This window comes from Narcine bancroftii, chromosome 6 (assembly GCF_036971445.1).
Source record: "Narcine bancroftii isolate sNarBan1 chromosome 6, sNarBan1.hap1, whole genome shotgun sequence".
NCBI lineage: Eukaryota > Metazoa > Chordata > Chondrichthyes > Torpediniformes > Narcinidae > Narcine > Narcine bancroftii.
This window is the reverse complement of record NC_091474.1, coordinates 202,910,594-202,923,664: the sequence shown is the minus strand read 5'-3', so window position 1 is coordinate 202,923,664 and position 13,071 is coordinate 202,910,594. Positions and strand designations below refer to the sequence as shown.

At 44.4% G+C, this 13,071-nt stretch overlaps 1 protein-coding gene across 9 annotated transcripts in view; it reads left to right on the top strand.

The window, feature by feature from the left end:
* LOC138736964 (3',5'-cyclic-AMP phosphodiesterase 7B-like) overlaps window positions 1-13,071 on the top strand; it is a 214,496-nt gene that overhangs the window by 178,198 nt on the left and 23,227 nt on the right. For all 9 annotated transcript variants that reach the window (XM_069887248.1, XM_069887247.1, XM_069887245.1 and 6 more), the window contains one exon: window positions 6,432-6,527. In XM_069887248.1, coding sequence (XP_069743349.1) covers window positions 6,432-6,527 — 96 coding nt within the window. The remainder of the gene's footprint in view (window positions 1-6,431; window positions 6,528-13,071) is intronic.

Genomic DNA, 13,071 nt, shown 5'->3' with positions numbered 1-13,071 from the left:
GGTAATGCCATTGAATTCTTGGAAAGGGGGTCACTGCTAGGTTTTCCATTGCTAGAAACATCAATGCCTGGCCCTTGTCTGTAGCAAATCTTACTTGAAACCTATCAGCCCAGTCTCAGTCTGCTTCATTAATTGAAGAATCACAAATGGTGTTCAACATTGCACAATCAGCAGTGAACATCCCTGCTTCTGACCTTATGGTTGAAGGAAGATCATTGATGAAGCAGCTGAAGATGGTTGGGTCTATCCTGAGGCCACTACCCTGAGGAACTCCTGCAGAAATATTCTGTGGCTTGAGATAATTGCCCTCAATCCATCACAACTAATTATTGTGCTTTGGTACAATTCCAAATAGTGAAAGATTTTAGACATGATTCCCTTAGACTCCAGTTGACCCAAGTCTTCTTGATGCCATTCTCAAACGCTGCCTTAATGTTAAGGACAGGTACACTCATTTTTCCCTCTGAAGTTCAGTTCTTTCCAAGATTCAATTTATTGTCATGTAATTTTAAAAGTGTCATTTTACACAAAATTGATTTTAAGGCAGACAGATTCACTATCAGCAGAAATTTCTTGAAATGTTTCTTACAGTCAGAGAAAGTGAACCAAAGAGAATCCCCTATAATCATTGAGTGTTCGTGGATTTGCCTCCGGCACTCCTGCAAATTCCGCAGCCACACAGAGTGCAGTCCGACCCATCGTTTACCTGATCTCCAGATCCCAATCTCTGATGCGATTAGCAATCCGTCAGCATCCTCGTCACCCTCTCGCAACCCGGTTCTGATACCTGGTACCCTTCAGCCAGTTTCGAGCCAGCCTCCAGCAGTATGCAGCCTGGTTGCGGGTACCTTGACTGCAGTCTCCATCAGCCCACAGCCTGTGTGTGCTCCACTACTTGAGTCACCAACAGCCCGCTGCCTATATGGGTCCTTCAGTCGCAGGACACTCACTGATCCACTTTGTCCATGTTTGGACCAAGGCTGCAATGAGGTCAGGGGATGAGTGGCATTGACGAAACCCAAATTAATCTCTGTGAGTATGTTGTTGATGACTGATTGCTGCTTGATGGAACCTTGGATTATCCATCCCATCACATTACCAGAGAGATGCCAATGTTTTAACTATACTGGAATAGCATGAACCAGGCAAGTTATGGAGCGCAAGTTTTTATATTATTGCCAGAATGTTGCCATTGACTGTAGCCTTTCCAGTATCCAATGACGCTATCATGCAGGGGGCAACTGGAAGTGGCAAAGTCAGATCATCTGTCAGCACGTCTGGCTGAAGATTCTTGCAAATGCCATGTACTGAGCTCCCCCATTGTTGAGAATGGAGATGTTTTTCCAGAATTTAAAATACTGTTGGCAATGTGCCAGAAAAAAAGCCTTAAAAGCAAAATTAAGAACAATCACTTATGGATTTACATAGTTAAACAGGATAGAAACAGACCTTTTTCCCCAGCCCATCCATAGAACCATAGAATATTACAGCACAGAAACAGGCCTCTTCAGCCCTTCTAGTATGTTCTTAACCATTGTTTTTTGCCATGTTCCACAGACCTGCACCCAGTCCATACCTCTCCCATCATGTACCTGTCCAAATTTCTTTTAAATGTTAAAATTGAACCCGCCTACACCACTTCAGCTGGAAGCTCATTCCACACTTCCCACCACTCTCTGTGTGAAGATATTCCTCCTCATGTTCCCCTAAACTTCTCTCCTTTCTCTCTTAGCCATGTCCTCCGATTTGCATCTCACCTACCCTTAGAGGAAAAAGCCTATCTGCATTTGCTCTGTCTATCCATCTCATAATTTTAAATACCTATTAAATCTCCCCTCGTTCTTCTACACTCCAGGGGATAAAGTCCTACCCTGTTTAATCTTAACTGAAGTCCAGGCAATATCCTAGTAAATCTTCTCTGCACTCTATCTTACTGATATCTTTCCTGTTGTTAGGTGAACAAAACTGCACACACTACTCCAAATTTGGCCTCGCCAATGTCTTGCACAATTTTAACATAACATCCCAACCCCTGTAGTTACTACTTTTATTTATGAAGGCTAATATCCTAAAAATCCCTTTTATAACCCTATCCACCTATGACATCACTTTCAGGGAATAGTGTATCTGTATTCCTAGACCACAGTTCTACCGTAGTCTTCAGTGCCCTACCATTTACCGTGTATGTCCTTTCTTGGTTTGCCCTTCCAAAATGCAACTCCTCACACTTGTCTGCATTAAATTCCATCTGCCATTTTTTAGCCCATTTTTCCAGCTGGACCAGATCCCTCTGCAAGCTTTGAAATTCTTCGCTGTCCACAGCACCTCCAATCTTAGTGTCATCTGCAAACTTGCTGATCCAATTTACCACATTACCATCCAGATCATTAATATAGATAACAAACAACAATGGTCCCAGCACTGATCCGTGAGGCATACCACTAGTCACAGGCCTCCAATCTGAGAAGCAATCATCCAACACTACTCTCTGGCTTCTCCCATCCAGCCATTGCCTAATCCAGTTTACGACTTCCTGATTAACCTCCCATGTGGGACCTTGTCAAAGGCCTTAACAAATTATTGTATATCTGATCTCTTAGAACACCTTCCAATAATTTACATACTACTGACATCAGGCTCACCAGCCTATAATTTACAGGGTTACTTTTGGAGCCATTTTTATACAACAGAACAACGTGAGCTACCCTCCAATCCTCTGGCACCAAATCCGTGGCTGAGGACATTTTAAATATTCTGCCAGAGTTCCTGCAATTTCTACACTAGACTCCCTCAATGTCCAAGGGAATAAATACCCTTATTTGCTTTAAGACAGCAAGCACATCCTCCTCTTTAATCTGCATTTGTTCCATGACTCACTGATTGTTTTTTTTTACTTCCCATGACTCTGTGCCTTTTTCCTAAGTGAATACTAATTAAAAAAAACTTAAGACCTCTCCCCATCTCCTTTAGCTCCATACAAAGCTGACCATTCTGATCTTCAAGGGGAACCAATTTTGTCCCTACTATTCTGTTGCTCTTAATGTACCTGGAGAAACCCTTAGGATTTTCCTTCACATTGTCTGCCAAAGCAACCTCTTCTATACCCTTCTTGATTTCTTTCTTGAGGTTTTCTTGCATTTTTTATACTTCTCATTTGCTTCAACTTGCCTATACCTGTTATACACCACTCTCTTCTGAACCAAATTCTGAATTCTCTATCCTGCTAACCTTGCCTTGATCCTGACAGGAACATACAAACTCTGTACTCTCAAAATTTCACTTTTGAGGTCCTTCACTCACCTCGCACATCCTTGCCTGAAAACAATTTATCCCAATCCATACATTCTAGATCCTTTCTCATTTCTTCAAAATTGGCCTTTTTCCAATTTAGAATCTCAAACCAAGGCCCACACCTATCCTTCTCTATAATTAACTTGAAACTAATGGTATTATGATCACTGGACACAAAAAGTTCCCCAACCTGTAAATGTTATCTGTCCTGTCTCGTTCCAGTATTGCACTCTCTCTATACCTCTATATATTGATTTAGAAAAGTTTCCCGAACACATTTGACAAACTCTAAGCCATTCAGCTCTTTAACAGTATGGGAGTCCCAGTCAATATGTGAAAAGTTTAAATCTCCCACTATCATAACCTTGTGCTTCCTGCAGCTGTCTTCTATCTCTACCGATTTGCTTGTCCAATTCTTGCTGATTTATTGGCCGGTCTATAATACAATCCCATGAGAGTGTGGTAATACCTTTTCCATTCCTCAGTTCCACCTATATATCCTCAGTAGACAACCCCTCTGATCTGTCCTGCCTGATCACAGCTGTGATATTTTCCCTGATGAGCAAAGCATCTCCTCCCCCTTCTCCCCCTTTCTATCACGTCTAAAGCAACAGAAGCCTGGAACATTGAGCTGCCAGTCCTACCCCTCCTGCAGCCAAGTTTCACTAATGGCCACAACATCATAATTCCTCATGCCAATTCACACTCTAAGCTCATCTGCCTTTCCTACGATACTCCTTGCATTGAAATAGATGCACCTGAGAACATTGCCACCACGTACAACCCATTGACTTCTAATGGTGCATGAAATTTTAACATAATCTTTTCTCTCCTCTATCTGGTCAGGCACTCTGGTTCCCCTCCCAATGCAAATCTAGTTTAAACCCACTGGAGCAGCACTAGCAAACCTTCCTGCAAGGATATTAGTCCCCTTCCAGTTCGGGTGCCAGTCATCCCATGGGAACAGATCCCACCTTCCCTGGAACAGAGCCCAATGATCCAGAAACCTGAAACCCTCCCTCCAACACCATGTCTTCAGCCACTTGATAAGCTGCATTATCCTCCCATTTCTAACCTCACTAGCACATGGCACAGGTAACAATCCTGAGATCACTACCCCAGAAGTTCTGACCTTCAACCCAGCACCTAACTCCCTGAACTCCCCTTGCAGGACCTCCTCACCCTTCCTAACTACATCATTGATCCCTACATGGACCACAACATCTGGCTGCTCACACTCCCTCCTGAGAATTCAGTGAACTTGATCTGAGATATTTCAGAACCTGACAACAGGGAGGCAACATACCATCTGAGATACTCGATCTCTTCCACAGGACCTGTTATCTGTCCCCCCCCTTACTATGGAATCCCCTATCACTACATCTCGCCTCTTCTCCTGCCTTCCCTTCTCAGCCACAGGACCAGAATCCATGCTAGAGACCTGATCTCCGTAGCTTGTCCCTAGAAGCCCACTCCCCCTCCCCCAAGAATCCAAAATAGTGTACTTGTTATTGAGGGGGATGGCCAAGGTGATGTACTGCACTGCCTGCCTGTTCCCTCTCTCTCTCTCCTAACTGTCACACAGCTCATGCCTCATGGGTGTGATAGTGTCCCTGTAACTCCTATCTATTACCACCTCTGCCTCCCGAATGATCCGGAGTTCATCCAACTCCAGCTCCAATTCCTTAACTCGGCTTGTCAGGAGCTGCAGCTGGAAGCACTTCTCATAGATGGATTCTGCTGGCTTCCTTAATGACCCACATTTTGCAAGAGGAGCATTTCCCTGCCTTAGCTGGTATTCCCACTGTCTATGATTAGATGAACAAAATATAAAGCTAAAAATCCTGGCCTTACCTGTGCCTGCCTGCTGAATCCTTTTTGTTCCTCGAATAGCGTGGCCCTTTCCTTGCTTCTTACCTGTTCTCACCAAAGCCTTACCACTCTGACTCAGTCCACCCTGATGATGATTGCTCCCTTCTCTGTCTTCATCTGTTGAACTCAATTGCCCAATCCATTAAATTATCAGAAGCATTTGACAAATTAATAAGGAATTTGATGTAAGATATTAAATAATTTCATCATGAGCATAAATATTTCAAATCTCTTGCTCCACCTTTTGGAAAAGAGGTGAATATCTGCTTGAGAGAGATTATTGATACAGAATGGGGAGGGGTAAGCATCATAAATCTGTAAAACCCTTGCTAGATGCTGGATAAGTGCATTCTCCAGTTGCTTGAGACTTACACTTACAATTCAGAACTAATACACCTGCATTAAGAATAAACAATTTAAAAGGCAAAAAACTATATTGTACTTACACAGAACAAACTTCACTTGCATGAATATATAAACCTTAAAACATTCTACTTTATTTTCAGTCACATTCTTTGAAAACATTTAACCATCGCTGCATCTGCAGGCTCATCCCCATCCATGGAGCCGCCCAAAAGATGAACAATAAGATTATAGATAATTAACCCCCTCTCCAAGTTTACAGTAAACCCTCTGACTGGGCTGACTCTTACTAAGCAGGGATAAGGAGATACTTTATTAGAGTCACCCCAATTGTGAGTGGCATCGACCGGCTCTTCATCCAGGGTGACACCATTGCTGTTTCACACATCTTTATTCAAACAGCTGCTACAAGAAAAGCAAGACCAAGTCACACCGCTGGCTGAATACTTACTGCCATCTTCGCCAAAGATTTATGTGTAACTTCAGAGAACATTTTTTTTTACAAAATTAATTTTTACCCATTACTTCATTCTTTTTTAAAATTTCCTCGGTTTTTTTTTCCCAGTTGCCTGAGGTTGCTTGAATTCCAGATACCAGGGGTTTTACTGTACTATCTGCGCCATTTTGAAAAGGAGTTGAGATCTGCTGGAGACATTATTTGTACAGAATATGGAGGGGCACATTTCATAAAACTACAATAATATGAATTATTTGTGGAGAATTTAATTTTCTTTCAGCCAATGTTAGATTCTTTTCTTTCCCACCTTCAACAAAATTGAAACACCACTTAACATCTCTCTTCAGAATAATATAAATATCCACAAACATGACATTAATTGATGATGATAAATTTGCTATTTTGTTACATTTCAGTGCCTAAATGCTGTTTATTGTCTTTATTTCAGGGAATAGTCTCGTCACCCTATTATGCCACCTGTTTAATCTGCACGGTCTCATTCAGCACTTCCAGATGGATATGGTAAAATTGCATAGATTTCTAGGTAAGCTGCCAAGGATCCACAGCTTTACTGTTTGTAAATGTCATTTGTACCAGAATAAATATTGCTGAAAGATAAAGGACAGAGATCATTGCTACCCAGAAGGCAATGAGCTTTGTTCCAGATCTGACGACTTGATCTTCCAACATTACTTTCTTCAGTTGACCAAAGGCTGTGAAGGTGGTGGTAAATTTCTTCATTGCCAAAGATGGCTCTCAATTTGTGGGGAAGCCATATTGTTGGAGGGCAGCTTAGCACTGCAGGAATTGGTGCTCAGTCCCATGTTGTTTGTCATGTATGTTAATGACCTGGGTGAGATGTAGGTGGTATGATTAGTAAAGTTGCAGATGACACCAAAATTGATGGCCTAGTAGACAGTGAAGAAGTTTGTATGGAATTACAGTATGATAATTGCCAACTGGGAAAATCAGTAAATGGAATTTAACTCTGACAAATAGAAATCCAGATCAACTGTGAAAAAAGCCTTTAAAGGAATGATGTATAGAATTTAATGCAGACAAGCATGAAGTGATGCATTTTGGGATGTACACAATGAATGACAAGATCTCGAGAAGCTTTATTGAAGAGAGAGACTTGTGAGTAAGTACATAATTCCCTGAAAGTGGCAACACAGGAAGATGAGATAATGAAGAAAGGATTTCGGATTCTTACCTTCATTGACCTTGGTATTGAGTAAAAGAGTTGGGATGTCACATTATCATAATGTCTGTAATTCAAGTTGCCTTTCTATATATAAAAAATGGTGATTAAGCTAGAAAGCATGCGGGAAAGATTCACATGATGTTACCATGTCTAGGACTAGAGGGCATAGGTTTAATGTAAAGGGGAAAATATTTAAAGAGGTCCAAAGGGACAAGTTTTTTTTTAACATGAGGTCATCATTCTGGAACAAGCTATCAAAGGAGGTGGTAGAGGTGGTACCCTTACATTTAAGAGATAGTTGGTCAGGTACAGGGATAGGAAAGGTTCCGAAAAAATGGGGCAAACACAGGCAAGTTGGAAAACCTTGGATAAGTATCTTGGTCAGCTTGGACGAGTTGGTCCAAAGGGCCTGCTTCATGCTGCATTGCTCTGATTCCATGGCTCTGAAATATGGCATCCAGGGCTCCACAACCCAAGCTGTTCATGCTTAATGTTTCACAGTAGCAGAAGTTGTAGAATTGGACCAGTACTGTTAAAGATGTTGCTTTTATGTTTTGGGAGATAATTTGCAAGACATTGATCTCAGAGCTGAGAGGTGGCCTCTAGTCAACAATATTGCAGGATCATTTTGGGTGGAGGATAAAATATCTTGGTTTGGCTGTGTTGAAGATTGCAAATTTGGGCTGCCAACCATGTAAAAGCTATGGACAAGTTGTGCTGATGTTACCATTGGTGGATTATGGTGAGACTAATGAACACAAATGCTGTCAGGGATAAAGATCTCTTCAGCTGTCAATTAAGCACTTAAAATATGGTTGTTAAATATTAAATAGAAAATCCTACAAAAACAAAAACAAACATTAAAATATAAATTGCTTTGTATTCCTTCCCAATTCAAATGAATGGGCTGTGACTAAACTGACACATGTTCAACAAGCAAATTCGCCTAAGTAAGAAATAACCAGTAGAGGTCAGCCAACAGGTTTGAGACTTTCAAGGATTGCATGAGTGTTCTGAACATGTTGTCTCATCTATATTGATACATTGTGTTTACATTTGATAAAAGCCAGGAGCAGCCCCTCAGTTCACTGTGCCCACACTAACTATGGCATCATTCTAACTCATTCTAAGCTTTTTCAGGTGCATTCTTAGCGTAGAATGCACCTGAAGAAGCAGAAGCAGCCCTTTAATTTGCCGTTCAGGTGGCAGCGTTTAAAGCGCAAAGCTGGCCACCTGAAGGACACAGCTGCACAGGATGTGGCTCTGAGCACACTCCAGCTCCTGCCCAGTGTTAGCTGTGATCAGCAGCCTGACCCTTTAACATCCACTTTCAGCCAGCTCCATTCAGGTAGCTGGGGGAGTGTGATAGTACAGACCTATCACCAATGTATATAGTTACAGTATCTAGAGTGTAATGACTGTGCTTACAGCGATTGGCTGAGAGCTTAGCCACGCCTACTGTCTGGGCCTTAAAGGGTTGTGTCCCGAGCCAGGTCGGATCATTCCAGACTGGTCGGCCACCTGTGAAGAGCTCCTGTCTTTTGTAATAAAAGCCTTGGTTTGGATCAACAAGACTTTGGTTCTTTCGATGAGCTCTACAATTTTATTAGCAAAAAGAATTTTTTTTAAAAGGGATGGAGCGTCTGACTCGGCCAGAAAAACTTGACATCGACCCACAGTCAGCTACAGCCTTCAAAGCCTTTAAGTTCTGGCTGTAGAACTTTGAAAACTTCCTAAGGCTCATTGAGGTGGAGGAGGATAACCAGCGTCTAACAGCATTGCTGTCTATGGTGTCCTTGAGAGTCTACGAGAACATCCAGGATGAGACCACTTACACCACAGCCATAAAGGTACTGAAAGAACTGTACGATCAACCAATGAACAGAGTTCATGCCTGGCTTGTGCTTGCGTTGAGGAAGCAACAGCCCGGCGAGTCCAGCAGGGCATATTTACAAGTAGTAAAGGCGTTGGGCAAGGACTGTAACTGTGTGGACAAAACTGCTGCCGAGATCACAAACGATCTCGTTCGGGATGCCTATGTGGCCGGGCTCCGATCGAACGAAGTGAGGCTGCGCTTGCTCGAACAAGGGGTAGAAAAACTAGAGGACGTGGCCCAGATTGCGATCACAATGGAGGATGCAGCCTTAAAGTCAAACGAGTTCTCTAAGGACTGGACCCCACGTTCTGATGTGAGTAGAGTGCCCTTCTACCCTACCACCACCCCCCCCCCGAGATACTGACGGCCTGTCGGCTGCTGCTACACTGCCCCCTGCGAACCCAAGATGTTATTTCTGCGGGAGGGACAAGCACAGCAGGTCCCAGTGCCCAGCAAGAAAAGCCAGGTGCCAGAAATGCCTTAAAAACGGCCACTTTGCTGCAGTCTGTAGGTCTAAAATGGCCACCGGCAAACACAGTGCCTCGTGTGAAGCCCAATCGCCACTATCCCATTCAAACTCTTCTTCCCCAGAGCTCTCGTCCAATGAGAGCGAGGACTCCCCTGCATGGCAACGCCTGAAGTCACGGAGAGGCCGAACCCGGAAGGGGCAGCCCACCCTCGCAACCATGATGTTGGCCCACCTCTCGCCCCTGTGCGGAACACTTGACCTGGCCTCGGTCCCGACTTTAGAGCCCGCTATTGCCACGGCCACGACCACCCCCGGGGCCGACGCTACCGCTGCCACCGTCACAGCCACCCCCGGAGACGATGCTACCGCTGCTCGCTCCCCTGCTGCCGCTGCCCATGCCGCCGCCGGTGCGGCCACCGCGACCGACTGTGGACCTGCCGCGGCCAACCAGGTACTCTCCCTAGCGTCCATCGCTGACGACCGCTGGGGCCCGACCACCACGACCGACGACCTACCCACCGCCAACCGTGAGCAACAACCCCCACTACTTACTGTTCATCCGCCAACACCACCACAACAGCACCTCCGGGAGTACCTCCAACCTGCTCCTCCAGCACTGACTGTGTCTATGACGTCATCCCATTGCGCGACGTCATCCCGTTGCGTGACGTCAACACGCGGAACTCCCCTGCCAACAGAATCAGTGGCTGCTTCTATAACACTAAATCAGCAATGCTCTCATCCCCTCACTAAAGCAATGGATCTGATTAAAGTGTATGGACACTACACCAATTGCTTATTTGACTCTGGGTCAACTGACAGTTTTATCCAGCCAGATCTGGTCCTCCGTTGTGGACTTGACATTATCCCCACTACCCAGAGGATCTCATTAGCGACGAGGTCGCACTCGACTGAGATAAAGGGGTATTGCATCACCACGCTGGAAGTACAGAGCGTAACGGTCACCCACTTCAAATTATTCATCCTTCCCCAATTGTGCGCCCCAGTGTTGCTGGGATTAGACTTTCAGTGTCAGTTTCGAACGGTGTCCCTACACTTTGGGGGACCCCACGCCCCCCTCTCGGGGGGGCCACCCCTGAAGCACCCGAGCAACCCGCCCCCGTGCCCCGGGGCCACTCCTGCGGCCTTTCCACACTCCAGATTGCCCCACCAGCACTCTTCGCAAACCTCACCCCTGGCTGGTCGGCCACCTGTGAAGAGCTCCTGTCTTTTGCTAATAAAAGCCTTGGTTTGGATCAACAAGTCTTTGGTTCTTTCGACGAGCTCTACAGGGAGCCACTGAGCTGAGCGGATTATCCCTCTCGGAGGAGGGTTATGTAGCTCACCTCAAGAGCACCTCCTGCACGTTCAGGTGGCCTCAAAACAGCTGCATATTGCCTAAACATGCGGCTTTACATGCGGGACAATTGGCCACCTGAAAGTGCCTTCTATCTGCCTGCACATGGTCTATATCCTTCTGTTCCTTGCCTGTCCATGAATCTGTCTAAATGCCTCTTAAACATTTGCTTCTATAAGTTAAAAAATATATATCTAGTACATCTCCTTTAAACTCTTCTCGCCCCCACCCCCACCCCACCCCCCTCCACTTTAAACTTCTGCCCTCAAGTTTTCTCTCTGGGGAAATTACTATCTCTCTATCATCTTACAATTTTATATACTTCCATCTGGTCGCTTCTCCACCTCCAATGTTCCAAGGAAAACAATCCTAGTCTGTCTAAGTCCTCTTTATAGCTAATGTGCTTTAATCCAGCCATCATCCTGGTGAACCTCTTCTGCATCTTCTGCAAAGCCTCCACATCCTTCCTATAGAACTGCATGCAGCACTCCAAATATGGCTTCCCTAAAATATGTGCAGCTGCACCATGACTTAACTTCCCAACCAATGAGAGCAAGTGTGCTAATGTCTTCTTTGCCATCTCATCTACTTGCATCACCGGTGGCCCAAGATTCCTCTGTATCAATATTCCTTTCGTTGCTGCTAGTTATACTTTCTTCTTGCATTTGACCTTTCAAGGAGAAGCATTGCTCACTTGTCTGCATTACCATTGCTTTTCTCAAATTTCCTATTTATCTATATGCTGCTCTATCTTTTTGACATTTCTACAAATTTTAATGTTATCTGCAAACTTACGAATCAAACTGCCTGCATTTACAAACCACAGAGGTCCCAGCTCTGACCCTTGCAGAACACCATTTGGTCACAGAACTCGTGTCAAAAAAAAATTCCTTCCTCTATATCCAAGCCAATTCTGTGTCCAGGCTTTTGTTATTGAAGAATAATTAGAGCATATAGCATGGATTATGGTTGGACTAGTCTTGGAGCAATTCTGTTTCTGCATTGCAAAGATTGCAAAAGCATGAACTTGTGGAGGATCAATATATTGCTGACAAGAATATCTGAATTCCTCAAATGAGCTGAACACCTTCTAAGCCCACTTTGAGAAGAAGAACAAAACAGTGCCTGCTATGATCCCTGAAAAGGCTGAGGACCCTATGATATCTGTCTCTGAGGGTGACATCAGAACATCATTCAAGAGGGTGAGCCCTCGCAAAGCGTCAGGCCATGACAACCGTACCTGGCAGGGTACCAAAAATCTGCACCAACCAACTTACCTGAGTGTTCCCGGACATTTTCAACCTCTTACTGTGGCAGTCATAGGTTCCCATCTGCTTCAAAAGGGCAACAATTATCCCAGTACCCAAGAAGAATAGTGTGAGCTGCTTCAACAACTACCACCTAGTAGCATTTACTTCTACTGTGATTCAATGCTTTGAGAGGCTGGTCGTGACCAGAATTAACACAAGTCTAAGCAAAGACCTGGCCCCTCTACAATTTGCCTATTGTCGCAAATGGTCCTCAGCAGATGCAATATCACTGGCTCCTCACTCAGCCCTGGATCACCTCAAAAACAGCAATTCATATATATGGCTGCTCTTCGTTGACTACAGCTTGGTCTTCAGTACCATTATTCCCTCAGTGCAGGTCTGTACCCCACTCTCCAACTGGATCCTTGACTTTCTCATTGGAAGACCACAGTCAATACGAATTGGTAAAAAAGCCTCCTTCTCGCTGATTATCAACACAGGCACACAAGTTTGCCGATGACATCACAGAATCACAAACAGCAAGGAGTAAGTTTACAGGAGGGAGACAGATCAGCTTGTTGAATGATGTAATGACAACTACTTTGTGCTCAACATTAGCAAAACCAAGGAGATGATTGTGGACTTCAGGAGGAAGTCAAGAGCTCAGTAGTGAAGAGGGTCAAGAACTTCAAATTCCTGGATGTCAACATCTCCGAGGACACCGTTGCCTCCACGGTGATTCAAATTCAAAGAAGTCTTGCGAGCAGCTAAACTTTGTGAGGTGTTTGAGGTGAGTCAAAATATCACCAAAGCCTCTGGAAAACTTCAAAAAGTGTACAGTCTGGTTGCATCACTGTCTAGTATGTAAGTGCCAACTCTAAGGAGAAGAATAAACTCCACAGGGTTGTAAACTCGGCCTACAACATCACAGG